The sequence below is a fragment of the Danio rerio genome, chromosome 15, assembly GCF_052040795.2.
Source record: "Danio rerio strain M-AB ecotype USA chromosome 15, GRCz13ab, whole genome shotgun sequence".
NCBI classification, from domain to species: Eukaryota; Metazoa; Chordata; class Actinopteri; order Cypriniformes; family Danionidae; genus Danio; species Danio rerio.
In genome coordinates this window covers 14,378,550-14,400,047 of record NC_141035.1, presented here as the reverse complement: position 1 = coordinate 14,400,047, position 21,498 = coordinate 14,378,550, and the positions used below count along the sequence as shown (strand labels likewise).

The window sequence follows — 21,498 nt, the reverse complement described above, 5'->3', positions numbered from 1 at the left end:
TCAAATACACTTTTTACTAAAGTTTAATAGCACATTACAGCTCAATAGATTAATATATATATATATATATATATATATATATATATATATATATATATATATATATATATATATATATATATATATATATACACACACCTCTATGTTCATTTATTTTAAATATTATTAATTTTTTTTTTTTAAAACATAGGTTTAATCATTTGCTTCCTATAATTCATGTTTTGTGTTTTTGAATACTATTAAGGAAGCATAGTAAGCATCGATATGCCCTCATTTTCAGGGTGCATTGTGAGATAATTCAGAGAACGAACGTTTCAGTGCTCTTGAAAAATTTTGCAATTGAGACAACACTTAAAATGGCTGAATTCCTCATCAGTGCACTGACTACTGAACAAGGGGGTTGATTGAGACGCACCCTAAGGCAGCATCCAAGCAACATAAATTAATTCTAATGGAACTGACCATTGTTCTACTACGAATAAAAAAAATAAATTAAAAAACAGAGCATACCAATGTATTTCCACACAAAAAAAGGCAATTTGGAAAAAAAAATCATGCGGGTCCTCATTGATATAATGGTAAAAAATAGTCACAAGGGTTAGGCAGAAGAATAACTGAATGGTCCCATGCAACACATGCCATATATTTCAAATGTTTTAAGTTTATACAAAAGACTTTGGTGAACAAAACAAAACAAAATATACCTTTACTTATAGAAATCATAAGGTATGGCAAGGTAAACAGAAATTTGACACAATATAATTGCAAGTCAACTAACAATTTGACTTTCATCTGGAGATATTTAACCATTTCCTTATTCCTTGAAGATTTTGTGTATCATGTTAACTAACCTTCATTTATCATTGCTGGGTGGCAGGATGGCTCAGTGATAAACAGTTACCTCACAGCAAGAAGGTCACTGACTCAAGCCCCATCTGGGCCAGTTGGCATTTTTGTGTGGAGTCTGCAGGTTCTCCCTATGTTCATGTGGGTTTCCTCCAGGTGCTCCAGTTTCCCCCACAGTCCAAAAACATGCGGCATAGGTGAATAGGATGAATTAACTTGTCCATATTGCATGAGTGTGAATATGAAAATTTATGGGTGTTTCCCAATATTGGGTTGTGGCTGCAAGGGCATCCGCTGTGTAAAACATATGCTGGAATAGTTGATGGTTAATTTCGCTCTGGCGACCTCTCATAAATAAGGAACTAAGCCAAAGGAAAATTAATGAATTTATCAAAACTGTGGTCTTGATTTTATTTTTTTATTTTTATTTTTTTTTCTCAGAGCAGGTGGTAGTAAGATTATTTATTAATTCATTTTCTTTTTGGCTGGCCCCTTTTTTAATCAGGGGTCGCCACAGCGGATTAAATCGCCAACTTTTTCAGCACATGATTTACACAGCAGATGCCCTTCCAGCTGCAACCCATCACTGGGAAACACACATTGCACACACTCACATACACTATGGCCAATTTTAGCTTATTCAGTTAACCTAAAGCAAGTCTTTGGACTTGTGGGGGAAACCGGAGCACCTGAAAGAGACCTACGCGAACACTGCGAGAACATGCAAACTTCACACAAAAATGCAAATTGACCCAGCTAGTGCTCGAACCAGCGACCTTCTTGCTGTGAGGCAATTGTGTTAACCGATGTGCCACCGTGCTGCCCGTGGGAGTAAACTGTGGCACTAATAAAGTTTTGAATGCACAGATGTACACACGAAGACTATCAATATCAAGATTTTCCTTACATAATCCATTAGATTTCATGTTGTTTCACCAAACCCTATTATATACCCCCAAATTCAATGTACAAGGGACCATTATTTCATCCTTTTTAAAGCTTACTGGCAACTATACACTGCCATTCTATAGATGAGCATAATTTTTTTTTTTCCAAAGGAATAAAACTTTGTAACAACACTATAGCATGAAATTAAATAATAACTGACCTTTCATTTTCCGGAATACAGTAAATAATAGGAATGTCCACATCCAATCACGTGATTGAAAAATCGGGCCCGATCACGTGATTTCAGACTCAATCAGAATCGCACGTTACCTCCTGATCAAGGCTCGAATATATATGTACTCAGAGTTAGACCTCTTTACTTTACAAATAACACCAAAATGTGTGGCATGACATCATTTTTTTGCAGAGACAATATTGGTTAAATACCAGCAAAGTAATACATGGAAGCAGCTTGAAATGGAAAGGGCAAGTATGTCTGCGGTCTGGAGCTTTTATAAAGTTGATGGTGATAACATTGCCATAGTGTAGTAAACTGTGAGATATGTAAGCTTAGGATTGCCTGCCGGGTATTTTAAGTTGAGGTGCTATTTGTTTTTATATTAGATTTTTTTTTTTATATTTACTGTTGCAGTATTTATTTTATTTATTACTTGATTGTTCAAACTACTTCACAAACGTGCTCTGTTTGTTAACAGAGTTGTTGAATGTTAAAATAAGGTGAATTAAATAAAAAATAAAAAAACATCCTAGATCTGTTTCTTCGCTCTTTTTTATTCTTTTTATGTATCAAATCAGGTTTTTTTATCAAAGCAGATACTCAAAGTCAAATGACTACGATTCGGACTCAAGGGCAAAAAACCTGATCAGGACATCCCTAATAAATAACCTTTTTAAAAATATTTACATGTATTATAATCCTTAGTGTTGTAAAGCTGCTATTTGTTTATTTTATTTTATTTTTTTAATAAATGGAAAGTTTAAAAGAGCAGCATTTAAATGGAACAGAAATCTTTCGAAACAAAAATGTGTTTACTGTCACTAGTCTCCATTAAAAAGAAGCTAATCAGGTATGAAAGCACAAAATGTAAAAGAATATTATACTGTCTTTCATCTATGACAGGTAACTGTGACACTCCAATGTGCTTTCAACTGCATTCAAACACACAGCCACATTATGTACGAGCCACTTTGCCTTTACCCCCTGGCTCTATTCAAGCTCAAGGGTGTGTGTGCACGCACATGCATAAGGTCTGGTGGGGGGAGGTTCTGGGGTACAAAATCTTGCCACAAAAGCCACATTAGCTGAAGGCAAATGCCATGTTGTTTAGGTCTAGATGCTGCCGAATTGCTTGATTGCTGGATGCGGTCGTTGTGGTGACATTTAGGCTCTGATATAGCATTAGCACACTTAATGAGAATTAAGAAGTTGAAGGAGGGGGGTCTGTAGAGTGGGCATGCGTCTCAAAGCAGATCCCTCATCCAACACAAGGAGAAGGATTTATTCTTTGTGGATTAGCCGACATTAATTTTGTGCTTACACTGGTCGGGATAGGATTACGGCGATATCTGTCTCTCCCGTTTTCCCTGGTGGAGTTGAGGGGGAGTTTAGGGAAATAAGGGGTGTGTGTGATGGCAGTGAAGAAAAGGAAAGATGTACTGATCTTTTTCATTTCAGTGAATTTAAAAGAAGTGCGTTTGCATGGGGTTTCTTTAAGTGGACTGGTCTCCATCACACTCCAAAGACATGCTGTGTAGGTGAACTGGTTAAAAAAAATTAAATTGGCCTATGTTTTTTATGCAGAGGTTCATTCCACTATGGCGACCGCTGATGGATCAGGGACTAAGACTAAAGGCTGGGTTATGCATATGTGTCAAATAATCAGTGTGACCCCACGGCGAATACCTTGCACATAGCCATGCATTTATACTTCTGCATGCTATTTTTTATATATATATATATTTTTTATAGCTATTTAATAACATTTGAACAATGCTAGCTGGCAGTGAGGTTTTTATGCTCCTGTGTGTGGCGTTTATTTGCTGGTGTTTTGTTTTGAATGCTATATCTTAATGTACAAGTAGCTAAAATTGCACATTCAGAGGAAGGAACTGGCGGACGTGCAACAACTTTAATGATGAGGTGAACACAAAACAAAATTTCCACCTGGAGCTCCTTTATGGGACTCGACACTTGTAAACACTCACTTATGGTGTTCGAGTGGCTCTCCCACCCCCCCCCCCCCCCCCCGCCTACACTCGTCAGGACTACCAAGATGACCAATCCCAGAGCTTGCGTTATGCGTTGTTGCAATATGCATTTACATTTTTTTAGAGGTGCGCGTCAGCATCAGCGAAGGGTATGCAACTGCGTTAAACATTAATAATAATGATGATGGTGATGATGATGCTGACGATGATTTTTGAATCTGTATGTCAACACTTTATCAACAGTTGTTGTATTTTTCGTCAACAGTTATTGTTAAGTTGACAAAAGTCTAATGAAGCATTCAGTAAACCAAAAAAATTTAAATCTTCACACAGACACTAATAGATGACTTTTTAGACAATGACCTCTCCAAAAATGCAGTTATTTAATTCACAAAATACACATAGAAACAGGATATTGACACCAGAGGTTTCTTGTATTTTAAAGTGATGCCAAAGGATTACCTCCTGTGTTAAAATTCTGACCTAGAGTAAAATATGACTAGGGTTGGGTATTGAAATGGTACCTAATTGGTACCTGTAAATTGTATGCACCGGACAGAATTAGCCTATGAATTTCGTTGCCACTGGTGTTGCGTCAAGAACGTAAGCATCAAGGTGTGCATTAAAGGCACACATGAGTAAATGTTGTGTTACACCATCTCTAAACATTTAATTGTGAACAACTACGAGGGATATGGACAGTGTCATGTAAGGTGATTGATCTTGTAGCTTAGATGTACGTAGAGGGCACAGCGCACAGTACACTGCATCTGAAGAGTGACTCCCTTTACAAAACACATAGCCGCATTCATCAAATTTGCTTAAACTAAGCGAAATCTAAACTAAACTAAAGTGTGGCTATACTTTATGGCGGGACACGTCAAACTTAATAAAACATTTGAGGACACATGGAATCAACTGAAAGACAGAGGAATGCACTTTGACAGCTTGCAACATCATCCTGCACTTTCACAGAGTATGTTTACATGGACACCAATACCCAGATTTTAATATGATTAAGACAATACTCTGAATAATAGACTACCATGTACACAGCCATTTTTGATTACCTTAAAGGACCACAGACACCCGCATAGCAAAATGTTGAGGTTTTTTTCCCATTCGGTGTGCGATATCAAATTCCATTAAAACTATACACTCTTCCACCAGTCCTTACTACATATCCTAATTCCATAGCCCTACCTCAATTCAGGCATCGATTTAGAACCGGTATCGAAGTAACCCCAAACGATACCCAACCCTAAATATGACCACATAAAAGTTCAGATTTTTTACTTTATTAAAATAGCGCAACATTTTCAGACAGATCTTGAAGTAATTTAACTTTATCCCTATATGTTTTTTCTCTTTCAGACCCTGGTCCTCCAGCAGGCATCAAAGCAGTGCCATCTTCTGCCAGCAGTGTGGTGGTATCCTGGCTTCCCCCTGTCAAGCCCAATGGTATTATCCGAAAATACACCATTTACTGTTCCAGCCCAGGATCGGGCCAACCGGTAAGGCACAAATAGGGGGAAAGTTATTTTCAACATTGATCTTCTAGTTGGCATCAATTGGTTTAGGTTGCTTCCTTTTTTGTCAAAAATAAGACCATGGTTGTGTGGTTCTTTGATGCATCCTATGGTGATTAATTGTTTTTTAACATACATGTGATAAATTTATATGGGTGTGTGCAGGGAATGGGTAGGTTTCAGAATCTATCAGAACGCCAGTATGAATCAATGTTTATTTCATCGTATCTTCTATTTGCGTCTGGATTTTGTTGGCGAGTGTATTTTTAAACTGTGCATGTGTGAGGTTGTGCTGCAGTATCAGCGGGATGTGTGTGTGCGTGTGTGTGTGTAAATGAGAGGCTCATACTGCAGTGTGTGCATGCAAGCTCACCCTCCCGTCTCATTTGCATATCTGCGTCTCATCACGTTGCCTAGACAACCTCATCTGTTCATCAGGGAGGGCAGGAAACAAGCTGACAGCACACACACAAACACACACACACACACACACACACACACACATCTAACAGGCTCTATCACATTTATAACCACCACCTCGACAAACACACACACACACACACATAATTTGTGTACTCTCACACTGAATTAATGTACCTGTCCAGATGTACACATGCTCACTCTCTTTCTTTCTTTCGCTCATTCACAAATCACTCCTCTCTCTCTCTCTCTCTCTCTCTCTCTCTGGCCTCTCACAGAGCACGGGGTGATTACTATGTAAATTAGTGAGAGGGGGGGGGGGGGGGTGAAGGAGGAGGAAGGGGGGTCAGACTCAGCGTGCGGGGAGTACTTTTGTTCCTCTTTTCATTATCTCCCTCTATCGCTCCCCGGATCACTGCTATCTCCACACCGGAGGAATATTTTAATATCCGTTACAGTGCTCCACCCCTCCCGCTTGCACCTCCCGCACCTGATTCATGCTGAGTGAGACAGAGGGAGTGTGGAGAAAAAAAAAATAAATAAAAAAATAAGATGAATCGCAATGAACTAGGGAGACAAGGTTCAGGAGCCCAGTGAGTTGCCCACCCAGACAACATCTTTAGGGATCATACTAGACACATTCACAATACTGCCATCTAAGGAAATCTTGGCAAGATCAACTGATTTACTGTACTGATTATTGTCATTATAGCTATCAACTGTATTACGACTTATAGCAGTATAATACTAAATATGATTATATTTATTAAGATCATTATTATTATTATTATTATTATTATTATTATTATTATTATCCAAGTATATAATAATATTGTATAAATTCAAGTTTTTGTATTAAATGCGAAAGCATAAAGCAGTCATTTACAAAATGTAGTAAATATTAGAATTTATTACACAAAGTTGATTAAATGATAATTTTATATTATGTCATTAGTTTCAAAACATTAAATTATTCTGTTTAATTAATTATTTCTCTACATTAGAAATTAAACTGCTAGCGGGTGGGAGAAAATGGTAAATATCTAATCTGTGAGTGATTAAGTCATTTGATTCATTCATTAATAAATGAATCATTGGCTCACTTAATTTAAAAATGTAGATTTCATTAAATATTGTTAACGGTATAATATTAACAGTAACTTATGGAGTGGAGGTGGAGGTAAATGGTAAATATCTAATCCCACTGATTCATTCAGTGATGGATGAATCATTGGTTCACCTTAATTCATTGAAAATGCAGATAACATTATTAGTAGCAGCAGCAGTAGTAGTAGTAGTAGTAGTGGAGGTGGTAGTGGTAGTAGTACACTGAAATCAATGGTTCATTGCAAATTGTTGCAAACAATCTATATAAACTGAGTTTAAACAAACATATCTAGTTGAATGTTACAAAATTTTATTTGTTTGTTTAAATTTAGCCCGTATAAATTGTTTACATTATTATATGATTTTATTAGTATCAAGATATTAAGCTATTACGTTTGTTTAATTATTCCTCTAAATTAGAAATTAAACTGCTGAAGGGTGGACAAAAATATTTAATCCGCGAATCAGTCTGCCTTTTGATTTATTCAGCAATGAAGTAAACAACTCTTTATTGAATAAATCATTGATTTACTCATTTCAAATTCAGACCACATTATTATTTATATTGTATTATTATTATTATTATTATTATTATTATTATTATTATTATTATTATTATTATTATTATTTTTCTACAAAATGTAGAAAATGTAAATTAGAAGAAATTTTATACACAAAGTTAACCAAAAGATGACTTTTTATTTGATGAATGTATAATATTTTAGTTAGTATCAAAACATGAAACTATTCTCTTTAATCAATGTCCTCTAAATATGAAATTAATCTGCTAGTTGGTAATGGTAAATATCTAATCCTCGGGTCGATTCATTCAACAATGAAATATACAACCCTTTAAAAAAGAACCATTGGTTCAACCATTAAAAACATACATTTTTTTCAAGTTGAATAATAACGATCCATTGTGAAATAAAAGTAACATGTTCTAAATCAATCCCTGCCGTTTTAGCTATAAAACAATGCTTCCTCAAAAGACAGCTGCATATACAATAGTCTATAGTAAAAACACTCTCTAGGTTAAAGTACAGACATAGCAAGACTTATTTTTATTATAAACAGCATACAAAAACATATTTACCCAAATTTCAATTAGCCTCAAACCATGATAAAAAAAAATGCCATGTCAACATGAAGTAAGACCATTGTGTGTGTGTGTTTGTTAGTGTCGGGCCGAGGGGTATGATGGAGGATAGCAGGGCAACATTCAGGCCAATCGGTGGGAATGACACTCAGTGTGTTTGCATGTCTGCAGGCAGCAAACGTTCACTATGATGAGCATGCGTTCAGACAGCAGACACACGGCTCCCTTAAACACACTAAAATTACAGAGAGCTCCAAGCACAGCCCAACGTCACATAATTTCTCTGTGTGTACAATGATACGGTTTTATGTTTTTGTTGTGAATTACAATGAAAGGTGGATATAATAATAGAAATACTCATTGTGGAGTGTGTGTATGTGTGTGTGTCCCGCGCATGCTGAGGTGAGCAGCAGATCTCTCTCATTAGTCGGCCTCTATTGTTAGTGTTATCTGAGGCTGACTGATCTAGTGTGTCTAGGGGTATTGTCTTTTTACCCTCTCATCTACTTGTGTAAGGCCCCCTGGGTCTCTCTCTCTCTCTCTCAAACACACACATATGCACAGACACACACATGCACATACACACAATTCAGCCTTTTTCACTCACACAAAGAAAACCAGCAGAAATCTCTAAGCGTGTTATTTAGCAAACGCTATTAAGTCAAGGGTAAAGGAAAGAATAGTGTTTGAATAATCATTTTTTTCCAGGTGCTGCCACACCAAGAATTACACATTTATCTTCACAGTCAAAGAGCTCGGTATAAATCCTGTATGAAAACAAGTCATCATCTTTCATTTTTAGCTTTGAAAAGCATTTTTTTTTATAAATGCTGGAGCCTGGAGTAAGGCCATATGCATACAGAGTGTACAACACTTTATTATGGTGGTAAATTATTCAGCTGTACTCATCAGTTATTAACTGTGTTACCTTTTTTGCACTTACTAGACACCTATGATGACAACTGTGTGTAGGTATAGTGTGTCCACAGTCATATTGGAGTTATAAAAAGACAATAAGTGTCTTTTTTATATCTCCTGACAATAAAATTGAATAATAAAATCCCTCCTATTTTGAGGCCTACCCAAACAAGACATAGAAGTGTGGTTTCCCCACACGCCGGATTGATTGACAGCCGCATAATAAAATGTCTCTGTAGTAATGCGTATAATCATATCAACAAGGCAGAATGTGCAAAAAGCAACTGGAATTAATCCTGGTTTGTGGACGTTAAATCAGGTTTATTTTGTACATTAACATATGCCTACAGTAGTGGATATTAACGTGTATCCTGTCATATTCGGGCCTTATTTTAACTATCTAGCCGCAAAGTCCAAAGTGCAGGATGCAAAAAGGTGCTATTTTAAGGACATAAAAATCTGCTCTACGTCACGGTGCATGGTCTAACAGGGTCGAGCTTATTCTCTAAATGAGTCAGGCGTGTTTTGAGAATAAACCAATCAGTCTCATCTCCCATTCCCTTTAAGAGTCAGTTGCGTCACACCATGGCACATTTTCTAGTATTTCTCACAAACGTTATGCGAGATCTGCTTCCTTCATGTCTGTCACTGTGCTGTTTATCTGACGCAGCCGAGACAGAGATTGAGGCACACTCTGACATGCACAAGGGAATGGTGGGCAGGGAAAACTAGCATTAAAGGCACAGGCAACAAAACAGCTACACTGTATTCAAAGAAGAAAATTCCGAAATTCTGAAAGGTATAATCAATAATCTTTTGGGTGTTTTGAGCTGAAACTTTGCAGACACATTCTAAAGACAAAAAAAAAAAAAAAATGAATCTTATCTTTTGAAAATGAAGTAATAATGGTGCACTTTAGTGTAAACTCCTGATTTTGTCCAACATTTTTGTTTTCAAAAAATATAGCTACAGTTATTTAGTCTGCTGCAAACAAGTTTAAAACTAATGCAGTTCTGTATCGTGCCACCAAATAGAAATAAAAAAGGTCTTCTAATTAAACCCAACTTCATTTTGTACAAATTTTCACATATTTACAGGTATAGAGGACAAATTATGCTAATTTAAATCACAGTTTCAGCTACTTTCATTTTACACCACACCAAAATCCCACCAAAACATAGGAAAATGTAAGTGAATTATAACAGAGCAAACTTTTCTGGAATCATAGTAGTGCTGTGTCTTATTTGTTTAATCATTTAAGATTACATGCTCACTGACTGACTGAATGGGCTGCGTGATGCGTGAGGCCAGCAAACATGATGTAGCTTTCAGTTATGATGAACACAGTTTCCATAATTATACTTTATTTATAGATAATTGTTTATCTTGACATTTGTCACTGAACTAACACCATAGGTAGTTGGAAGATCAATGTAAAAGGCCTAAAAATCTGAAAAACACTGTTAATATATACTGAACTACAAAAAAAAAGGCTATTTGGGCAATAAAATCTAATTTCCATAACCAGAAATATAAATCTGAAATATAAAGCTGACTTTCAGTAGTTTGAAAACAGTGCAGCTAGGGCTGCACGGTATTGGAAAAAACGTACTTTGTAATATTTTTAATTTTCAGCAATTTATTTTGGAATATTTCACCAAATAAATTTAATTGCTCTATTTTGAATTAATAAATACATTAATATAGAATGGGGAGATTTTGTAGAGGAGTGCATTTGCTGAATATATAATAGACTAGTTATATAGTTACAGTAGAGTGATGATATAAATGAAGGAGTCTTACAGTATTCAGGTACAGAAATAAAGTAATCAAACAAATAATAAAGTTGTATGGTTTTCATTATATACATTCTTAAAGACAATACAAATTGCAAAAAAAAAAATCCTTGTGCCCAAATGCTTTTAACTCATTTGAAATGCTTACACAGTCACAGGCCTTAAAACACACACAGCTAATAAACTTTCATGTTTTCATGGTTAAACTGAAATGACTCAATAGTACCTGGTGATATAGATGTTAAAATGATATATTGTGTAACTTGAATTGGTGAATTGTTTTTCCAGTCATCACTTACCTTTCTTTATCAGCTGTAGATAATTTTTTTCTAACATACATTTTTTGCAATGCCTGCAGGCACCCAGTGAATACGAAGCCAACCCTGAGCTGTTAATATACAGAATCACCCACCTGACCCGGGGTCAGCAGTATCTGATCTGGGCAGCTGCTGTCACCACTGCTGGTAGGGGCAACATTAGCGAGAAGGTGACTGTGGAGCCCGCTGGGAAAGGTGAGTCCACCTAGAGTTTAATGGGAAAACAACTGTTATTGATAGCCAGATGCACTAAAAACATCAATATCTGATCTTAAAACAGACAGTTTGACGCATTCTGAGCAGAAATCAATGTTTGAGCTTTCCTGTCTGTTATTTTAATTTATTTATTCAATGATTATACAAGAATTGTGCAATTGGCTGACAAGGCAAAGGACCAGAGTGAGTGCAGGGTCAAGCAGTCAGCAATGCTCTCTTTTTCTGCATGCTTCCTTTCATTCTCTGCTGATGGATGGAGGTATAACCTGCCATTTATTATGTGGAGAGGAGTAAAAGCAACCAAATGAGAAAGAGATGGCAGACAATGACCAGGCCAATATGCCAGACAATGAAGGGGGCAGTTCAATCAATATTTTCTGGGTTAGAAAACGAGGGAGAGAAGCTATAAATGAGTGTGTTCTTTATTATTTAGCAACTAGTTCACAGCTGGCTCAAATAATACGAATCTCTTGATGCCTGATTTTCTATAGTCTCTACTGTATGAATGATTTACATTATGGTTATGTAATTCTAAGTACATGCAGTATGTGACCCTGGACTGCAAAATCTGGGTCAGTTTTTGGAAATTGAGAATCAACTGAAAGTGGAATAAATATCCTTTCCATTGATTTATATTTGGTTAGGATAAGACATTTGTTTGGGGGGAAAAAAATTGAAAATGTGGAATCTGAGAGTCCAATTCAATTTCTAAATACTGAGAAAAATCAATTTAAAGATAATCAAATTTGGTTTAGTGCAACCCATATTACTAATCAAAATTTAAATTTTATAGATTTACATAAGTAAATTAACAAAATATCTTCATGGAACACATTCTTTACTTCACACAGTCTTTAGATCAGATAAAATAAAATAAAAATCAACACGTTTGGCCCAATGTATTTTTATCTATTCCCAAACAAATAACAATGCAACCTAATAGCCCGTTTCTAATGAGTGATATGGTACAGTACAGTTCAGTTTGGTACACTTTTATGGCCATTTCCACTGTAAAAAGGTATCTAAAAGTGAACCGTACCATACCACTTTTTGTGTACCCTTTGCAAAGGGTACCTAAGGATGACAAAAGGGTACCAAAAGGCGGAGCTAGACGCACAGTTGAATGCTATTGGTTTACAGAGAAGTGTCACTCATGCATACTGTACAATAGCAAAAGAATGAAAAAAAAATACTTTTTTTTTTTTACATATGCAGCAGAGGCATTACACTGTAATACTATATACATATAACAAGCTCAGAGACCAGAGCTCAGACAAACCTTGTCTTTGTCTTGATGTAAAGCCACAAAGCCAAGAACAAAATCTGACATGTCTTGTTGTTTCACGAGGCTGTCTAAAAGTGCGAGCTGTTTTACTTTTTCCAGGGAGCTCGCGATTGCTCGTGTACACATCTATATTTGAAGTAACTTCTTGAGCTGATGACAATAACTGATTATTGAAAATTGATTATTGTGATTATTAAAGCACTTCTGATATCCGATTCTTTCATAAACAGAAAAGTACAAAAGTGAAGCTCAAAAAGCAAAGGATAAGCCTGAAAAAAAAAAGAAACGAATGATTCTCTCACCAACCTAAAACAAACAAACTGCCACCTTTAAATATTATCATCACCTTTTGGACTATTATGAACTCAGGATGATGGAACTACTCTCTAACAAGAGGTTAGATGTGATGGTGAAAATTAAAGACACATATGAGAGGTTTGCACTGATTGTGGGCAATGCTGCGTGTTGTTTTGAACCCAAATAAGGATTAAATGTATGCTGTGTGTAGTTTTTCTGTAATTGGTAACATATCGGAAACTGTAAGTAGCTGTATGTGTTCATATTTGTGGAATTTATTTATTTATTTTATATAATTGCAGACATTACTGTAGACTATTTCGCATGGTCATTAATCTGCAGTTATAATCAAATCATGTTTATAGAAAAGTTTGTAATAAACATTTATTCACAAGTATTTATGTGTTTAAAGCATCTGTTTTGTAAGAAGTGCTTCTCATTGGATATGTAAACCATGTGTAGATTTACTTTGATCGAGATATCCTCGAACGACGTCGACTTTGTCGTACACCAGCTTTGGTACCCTTTAGGCAGTGGAAACGCAAGCCAGATAAAGGTGACCCGCATCGCCCTGTACAGTACCATACTGTACCATTCAGTGAAAATGGGCCATAAGACTGCTTATATGCTTCTTAACCTAGCAGACACACAGCATTATAAGAAATAAATATTAGGTTAGATTCAGGTTGCCAGCTTCAAAGGACAATGTTATTTTGACATCCAAAAACGACGTGAAATGATGACGTTGATATTCTGTTGATTTTAGGTTGTGTTGAAAAGTGACCGAAATCCAACATCAACCAATATCTTAAACCAATGTCACATTGATGTCAAATACTGACATTTATTCGTCAGGTATGGCAACTAAAATCCAATGTCTAATAGACGTTCTAGTGGTAACGTTCACACAAGGTCAAGCTGTAACCTCTTTAGACGTTGATATTTTGTTGTTTTTAGATTGTGTTGGAAAGTAATCAAAATGCAATGTCTGTCCGACCTTAGACACTGATGTTGGTCAAACTTTGGGTTCTGAAATCAACCCGATTTTTATTTCCAAACAAAATGCAATGTCCGACAACATTGGGGTACCATGTTGATGTCCTGTGCCAACTAGGGCCACACATTTCACACAGAACATGTTTGACATGGCGAGGCAGTGGTGCAGTAGGTAGTGCTGTCGCCTCACAGCAAGAAGGTCGCTGGGTCACTGGTTTGAACCTCGGCTCAGTTGGCGTTTCTGTGTGGAGTTTGCATGTTCTCCATGCCTTTGCGTGGGTTTCCTCCGGGTGCTCCGGTTTCCCCCACAGTCCAAAGAAATGCGGTACAGGTGAATTGGGTAGGCTAAATTGTCCGTAGAGTGTGAATGTGTGTGTGGATGTTTCCCAGAGATGGGTTGCGGCTGGAAGGGCATCCGCTGCGTAAAAACTTGCTGGATAAGTTGGCGGTTCATTCCGCTGGGGCGACCCCGGATTAATAAAGGGACTAAGCCGACAAGAAAATGAAATGAACTGAAACATGTTTGACAATGTTAGGTGCAGTGGAGTGAAATATGGAATAAATCCATAGTTTTATGAATTATTACAAATCTCATTTTTAACTTGGAGGGTTCATACACATTTTTACTACTAAAATTCCAAGACTTTTCCATGACTTTCAGGTACATTTCCATGACCTATTGTTTCATGCAATGTCTACATATGAAAAGGAAATACAATGCATGTTCAAATTTATTACAGCATATCGTAAACACAGAAATCTATTTCAAATTATATTTATATTAAGGACAGCCTATTATGGGATGGGGACAGTGTGAAAGTGTGATAGTGTGACATCACGCGAAGCGGCTTCCGGGTCCAAGTACTCTATTCAACTAAATGGGAAGACTCATGAAATGGTAATAATAAACGTTTACAAAGTGATTTAATACTTTCGAAAATCACGATCGCAATTCATATGTCCATGCCTAATATCCCATGGCTAGAAAGTAATTCATTTTTTTATAAATTGTTAATTTTTTTTTTTATTTGTTACACAGCAAGCCCAGAGATTGTTGTGTACACTATGACTTTATACAAAATTAACTTATATGTGTGATAGGAATAAAACGTAATCATAAACGAATGATTTCTCCACTCAAATGAATGGCGGCTTGGACCCGGAAACAGTATCACATATGTCACCACTTAACATGCGGATAGAAGTCAAGACAACTAACTTATATTCAAGTATACAAATATTTGTTTTTCATGACTTTTGCAAAACTTAGTGGGTGTTTCTGTTTTTCCAAAACTTTTCTAGGCCTGAAAAATGCTACAGTGTATATCAAAATCCCATGACTTTTCCGGGTTTTTTTCATGACCATATGAACCCTGTAACTTGTTTGATGCATTTTTAGAGCACTGCATTACTGCAAAAGACTCCAGGTCTGTTTAGCGTTTTAGGCCCAAATAACCTTTGCCAACCTTCATTTACTTCCTTTGAAGAGTTTACAACTTAATTGGAAAGGTTAGTCCTCCCTACTACTTGCATAAGATATTTTTCATACTAATAAATTTACATATGATTCTTTGTACATCTTTTCAGCTCCTGCTAAAATCCTGTCTTTTGGTGGAACTGTGACCACTCCATGGATGAAGGAAGTCCGGCTGCCATGCAGCTCTGTGGGAGAGCCAACACCAACAATCAAATGGACCAAAGACAGGTTTGCAATAACTTTACTATTAGTATGGATACCCATAAGTTTAGCTGTAAGATCACAAACACATCTTAATTTAGTCCCAGTTCTTAGAAATTCTGCTTTATCAATGAATGAGCAGGTCAATATGATTGTAATCTGATCCTCACAGTGAGGACACTGCAATCCCAGTCACTCAAGATGGTCACCGGAATATTCTTTCAAATGGTACCCTGGTGCTACGCTCTGTGAAAGCCGAGGATTCTGGGTACTACACCTGCACAGCCACCAACACGCTGGGGTTTGACACAATCATCGTGAACTTGCTGGTACAAGGTAAGAAATACCGTATTTTACACACTGTCCTGCAAAATGATCCTGGGTCAACAGTAGCTTGCTGTTTCTGGAACAACATTTCTATCAACCAATTGAGTTCAGTTTCAGAGATGCAGTCATATTTGATTATCTTTTGCTGGCCTAAACAAATCTCCTATCAAAAGTGTTGAGATTTAACACAGATGTCACTTTTCAAGAACCTTTCTGTTGGCCAAGGTGTCAAATATGAATGACCATGTAAGCAGTGATATATATTAAGCTACACTGTCAGTCGAAACATATACATTTTAAAAGTGCAAGCAAAGCAGATGTGCATGTGTATTGTGTTGCAGTGCCTCCAGACCAACCACGTTTGACCGTTTCCACCACGTCCACCTCTTCTATCACTCTGGCTTGGATTCCTGGAGACAACGGAGGAAGCTCCATCAGAGGTACAGTACAAACATCTGCCCTGTATCTAACTTTTTACCTTACACTGTTTATATTGATGACTCCTCAAAGAACATGTATCTTTCTCGATCTCTCTCTTTTCCCTATCTCTAAGGTTTATTACATTTGGCACATTTTTCTATCTCTGTCCATCTTTCGCCCAGATTGTTTAATCTGTCACTGTGTCACATGCTACCGTCAAACTGCTTGCATCTTGCAGCAAATTAGGTAAAAACATAGAGGTCTGTGGTGTTTGTGTGTGGAAAGGTGGGAGGAGAATAAGGAGCACACAAGCCTGTCAGCGGGTAAATCCTTTTGATGTGGCACCCTTTATTTTGCCATCTGCCAAAGCCAAAGTGAGACACCAAATCTGGGCCGCTCCTAATGAAAGGCGACGCCATATTGTGCGTCTATTTGCATAACTGTGCAGTCAGCATTTCTCTCTCTCTCTCTTTGGGTAACTAATGGAGGTTTACAGTGATCTAAAACATCTGAGATTGTTTTTCTGATTAGTCTGTAAGGTTAATGCTCCATCTAGTGGTTTTTGTTAGGATATATATGTCACACAGTGTCCTGAGTCACAACAAAAACAAATCCATGCTTTGGTGATTAATACTGAATAAATAAAATTAAATTAAATAAATAGTTGATCAAAAAAAAATTATAAATAAAACTGTGTTAAATGAAACACATGTTATATAGTATGTAGTAAACACTCCATCTTGTATAATCAACAAGCAGTGGTATGTTAAAATGTGTGTTAAAAAATTCAGTAATCTGATTGTTCTGTGTGTTCAGGTTTCGTGCTGCAATATTCAGTAGACAACACTGAGGAGTGGAAGGACGTTTTCATCAGCTCCAGTGAAAGATCTTTCAAGTTGGACAACCTGCGCTGTGGCACCTGGTACAAGGTTAAACTGGCTGCAAAAAACAGTGTGGGAGCCGGTCGCATCAGCGAGATCATTGAAGCCAAGACTCACGGCAGAGGTGAGGAACTCTAGCCATCTTAAGGCCAATTTATACTTCAGCATCGAGTCCACCCAGTAGGTCCAGCATAGCCTACACTTCACTGTCTCCTGACCTGCACCTCTCAAAAAAATCTAAATACGCAACTTAAAGCATAATGCATGATCTGTGTTTTGCCAACTTGTTAGCAGTGACAAGTGTGAGTGGGGACTAGAGCGAGACCAGTAGCGGAAGTTTTTTAAACAACTAGTGTGTCCCATGGATGAATACTTTTGTTTTGTGTTTATTTTATGAATAAAGTTGTTGAACGTTCACAAGTTGCCACCTCTTTCTAGACTAGCTTCACACGCATGTCTGGTGTAAACTCAAAACACCAGCAAAAAAAAAGCTCAAAACATTAGAACATAGAAACCCTACCTCCTACAAGCATTTCGGAAGTGTTCTTGCAGAGAACCACAGACAAAATGCAGAAGTATAAATGATCACAACAGCATTGGTTACATGCAGGGGGTGGCAGACACCCCAAGGTCATCAATCGACCCTTAAGTACAAATCAGGCTTTGCTTCATTACTGTAGTTCAATTAATAATTTTCATTAAAATTAATTATTCTACCAACTCTTTGAACAGTTCCATGTGACATTATTCTTTCTCAATAACCCTTGGTAATAAAAACACATTTTTCTACTTTACCTTCAAAATTGTGACCGGCTAACTTCTGTTTGTCCTACCTTCTGTTGTCCTACTTTTACTACTTTAACATTTAAAAATGTAGGTTTCTCAATTCCGAGAACGCAGAGAATTTGTCAAGATACTTAGAAAATAAAAAAATTCGGAGACCACGAGAACACAACATGTCCTGATAGAAATGAGAGGCTGCATTCTGCCTGATGGTCACATGACCTTCACGTATCTTAACGGAAAATTATTTAAACATTACAATAAAGCATTCGTACAACAATTTATTGCTTTCTTGTTCCTTTTTGATATAAGAAAATACTTTGCACACTACAAATAAAACTGATTTTAATATGAATGTTAGCATTTAAACACCCTTAATGCGTTTATGCCTTTATTAAGATCATCATGTTAATGTTTACTTTCACCATCTCATTTATCTCAGGAGTTTCCCTGAATAAGTTATTTCTCTTAACATTAATAATTAATGTTAATAAAAAGCTACATAAAAAAGTACACAAAAACTTCCCAACTCCTTAATTCAGCCGCAATGACTTCTGAGACTTCTAGAGCAAGCTTTGCATCAATCATCCTCGATATCAAGAACGCATGCGGGTCTTTTCACACATCCTCCGTTCTTGCAGTCTTAAGTTTTGGAACTGAACTTTGGCGGTTTATGATGACGATACACGACAACACAAGCAAGAATGCATATTAAAAAACAGCCAAAACTTATTGTTGTGAAGCCATTGATAAATTTTCTTCCTAAATTGTTCCTTTAAAACATGACGTTTTTGAACACTATAAAATGTGGTGTTTTTTGTTTTTGTTTTTCAGAGCCACAGTTCAATAAGGACCAGCCTCTCTTCACTCACATCAACTCCACTCATGCACGCATGAACCTGCAGGGCTGGACAAGTGGGGGCTGCCCCATCACCGCTGTCCTGTTAGAGTTCCGCCCCAAAGGCACCTGGGCCTGGCAGAGTGTGCGCACCAACGCCTCGGCAGACATCTTCCTTGCAGAGCTGCGTGAGGCCACCTGGTATGAGCTGAAGATGAAGGCCTGCAACAGCGCCGGCTGTGGAAACCAGAGCTCCCAGTTTGCCACTCTGGATTATGATGGGAGTAAGTTCCAAGAGAGAGCAAACCTTTCTGAAAAGATTGCTTGTTTTTTTGCACAACTGAAACAAACTCCAAATAGATTTTACTGTAGCATGAGTGTGTTTGAAATTACATCACGCCAGTTCATTCAGGCATAAAACAGATTGGAGCCTTAAGTCAAGTAACTTGATTGTCATTTAGTACTTGTACGGATATACAAATATAAATCCTCCAGGGCCTATAATACAGGACAGCACAAAAGAACATGCCCAATTAGCAGTTAAATCAATTAATTAAGCTGTTTTAGGTCTGAATTTTAGAGATAACGGACCTTGACATGAGCACTATCTCGATCTATTCACTTATCTGTGTTTCCTCTCCTCCGCAGGCACAATTCCGCCTATTAAGTCAGCACGAGGGGAAGGAGATGATGTTAAAAAGCTTTTCTCTATCGGCTGTCCTGTCATCCTGGTCACATTGGGTATGGCTCTGCTCTTTATTATCCGCAAGAAACGCAAGGAAAAAAGACTCAAGAGACTCAGAGGTGAGAGCAAAAGAGGCAGGAAAATGTACTTTACATTTAAATATTCAGTAAAAGTATATTATTATTTTTATTAAATAATTTCAAAGCTTCTTTTTGAATATTCTATTATGTCATATGTTGTATTATGCAACTTTACAGTTTTTTTTTTTTTTTTATGAAATGCTTCTGTTTTCCCATGCAGATGCGAAGAGCTTGGCTGAGATGCTTATCAGGTAAGGATATAGTTAATAGTCTCTATACAGAACTCAAAAATTAAAACGGCACATTAATTGAATCTGAGGAACTGGCAGTGGCAATACTTTTTTTCCTCTGTCTTTGTGTGTGTCTGTCTGTGTTTGTTTTGCACCTGGAGCAGTAAGAACAATCGAAGTTTTGACACTCCAGTAAAAGGCCCACCTCAGGGACCTCGACTACACATTGATATCCCACGCGTGCAGCTTCTTATTGAGGATAAAGAAGGAATCAAACAAATAGGTCAGTGTGTTTGCATATAGCCAAGTCATAAACTAGTGTAATATACTTGTAAAAAATAATAAATGTAAATTATATATGTTTTAAAAAATATTTTAGTTCAAAACTTTGGGATCTGAATGTTAATTAATGAATATTTAAATAGTTCACCTTAAAAAATTAAGCTACGGCTGAACAAAATAACTCAAAGCGGCTTTTTAATCAATATCTATTTTTTTATTACTGAATTAAACATGACAAACCAATAAGAAACATACATTTTCCTCAAGACTTTTGTAATGGGTAATGTGTAATGTTGTGTGTGATAGGTGAAGACAAGGCCACCATCCCTGTGACCGACACTGAGTTCAGCCAATCGGTGAACCCTCAGAGCTTCTGTACGGGCGTGTCTGTGCATCACCCCGCCCTCATCCAGAACACAGGCCCTTTGATTGACATGTCAGACATCAGGCCGGGCACCAGTATGTCACAACTCAGAAACTCATCCCATAATAGGCTGAATAGTGGAGAATGTTTCACACACCATCTCGTTTTACTTTTCCCAGATCCAGTATCGAGGAAGAGTGTGAAATCTGCACACAGCACAAGAAACCGCTATTCAAGCCAGTGGACTCTGACTAAATGCCAGGCATCCACACCTGCTCGCACTCTCACCTCAGACTGGCGGACAGTGGGCTCGCAGCATGGCATTACAGTTACAGAGAGTGACAGCTACAGTGCCAGCTTGTCCCAGGACACAGGTCTTACACAAATTTTACTTATTTATAGTCTGTCTATTTTGATCATATTATGTGTAGTTTAAATGACTCTTTTTTTGCCAATCAATTGATTATCAACACATTTACACTCTCTTTGTCCTCTTGTGTCCTCAGATAAGGGACGTAACAGTATGGTGTCTACAGAAAGTGCGTCTTCCACATACGAGGAGTTGGCCAGAGCATACGAACATGCTAAGCTGGAGGAGCACCTACAACATGCCAAGTTTGAGATTACAGAGTGCTTCATCTCTGATAGCTCCTCTGATCAGATGACCACTGGCACCAATGATAACGCAGACAGCATGACCTCTATGAGCACGCCATCTGAACCAGGAATCTGTCGCTTCACTGCCTCTCCACCCAAACCACAGGATTATGACCGTGGCAAAAACGTGGCAGTGCCCATACCCCATCGAGCCAACAAGAGTGAGTTGATGATGTATTCAGGTGCTTTTAGAGGAGCACTCCACTTTTTAGAGAATATGCTCAATTTACAAGTCCAGTTAAACAGTTAAGTTTTACTGTTTTTGAATCCATTCAGCCAATCTCTAATTCTGGCAGGAGCAATTTTAGCTTGGCATAAGTTACTGAATGA

General features: G+C 37.2%; 2 protein-coding genes across 10 annotated transcripts in view; one reads left to right on the top strand and one right to left on the bottom strand.

Annotated features, from left to right (window-relative positions):
* Positions 1-21,498, bottom strand: part of LOC110437892 (uncharacterized) — an 86,792-nt gene that overhangs the window by 23,567 nt on the left and 41,727 nt on the right. Inside the window, exon 4 of one of the 2 annotated variants that reach the window (XR_015509111.1) lies at positions 11,245-11,354. The gene's annotated coding sequence lies outside the window, so the exon portion shown is untranslated. Of the gene's footprint in view, positions 1-11,244; positions 11,355-15,953; positions 16,359-21,498 lie in introns of those variants that run through there. The other variant, XR_015509114.1, reaches the window with a different exon arrangement.
* Positions 1-21,498, top strand: part of dscaml1 (Down syndrome cell adhesion molecule like 1) — a 161,756-nt gene that overhangs the window by 137,417 nt on the left and 2,841 nt on the right. For 4 of the 8 annotated variants that reach the window (XM_087283738.1, XM_087283740.1, XM_087283744.1 and 1 more), the window contains exons 20-32: positions 5,338-5,477; positions 11,191-11,344; positions 15,531-15,648; positions 15,794-15,957; positions 16,290-16,388; positions 17,185-17,373; positions 18,867-19,154; positions 19,519-19,674; positions 19,856-19,886; positions 20,027-20,148; positions 20,454-20,606; positions 20,691-20,885; positions 21,018-21,329. In XM_087283738.1, the coding sequence (XP_087139864.1) occupies positions 5,338-5,477; positions 11,191-11,344; positions 15,531-15,648; positions 15,794-15,957; positions 16,290-16,388; positions 17,185-17,373; positions 18,867-19,154; positions 19,519-19,674; positions 19,856-19,886; positions 20,027-20,148; positions 20,454-20,606; positions 20,691-20,885; positions 21,018-21,329 (2,121 nt within the window). The remainder of the gene's footprint in view (positions 1-5,337; positions 5,478-11,190; positions 11,345-15,530; positions 15,649-15,793; positions 15,958-16,289; positions 16,389-17,184; positions 17,374-18,866; positions 19,155-19,518; positions 19,675-19,855; positions 19,887-20,026; positions 20,149-20,453; positions 20,607-20,690; positions 20,886-21,017; positions 21,330-21,498) is intronic. The other 4 variants (XM_087283741.1, XM_087283739.1, XM_087283745.1 and 1 more) reach the window with 1 other exon arrangement.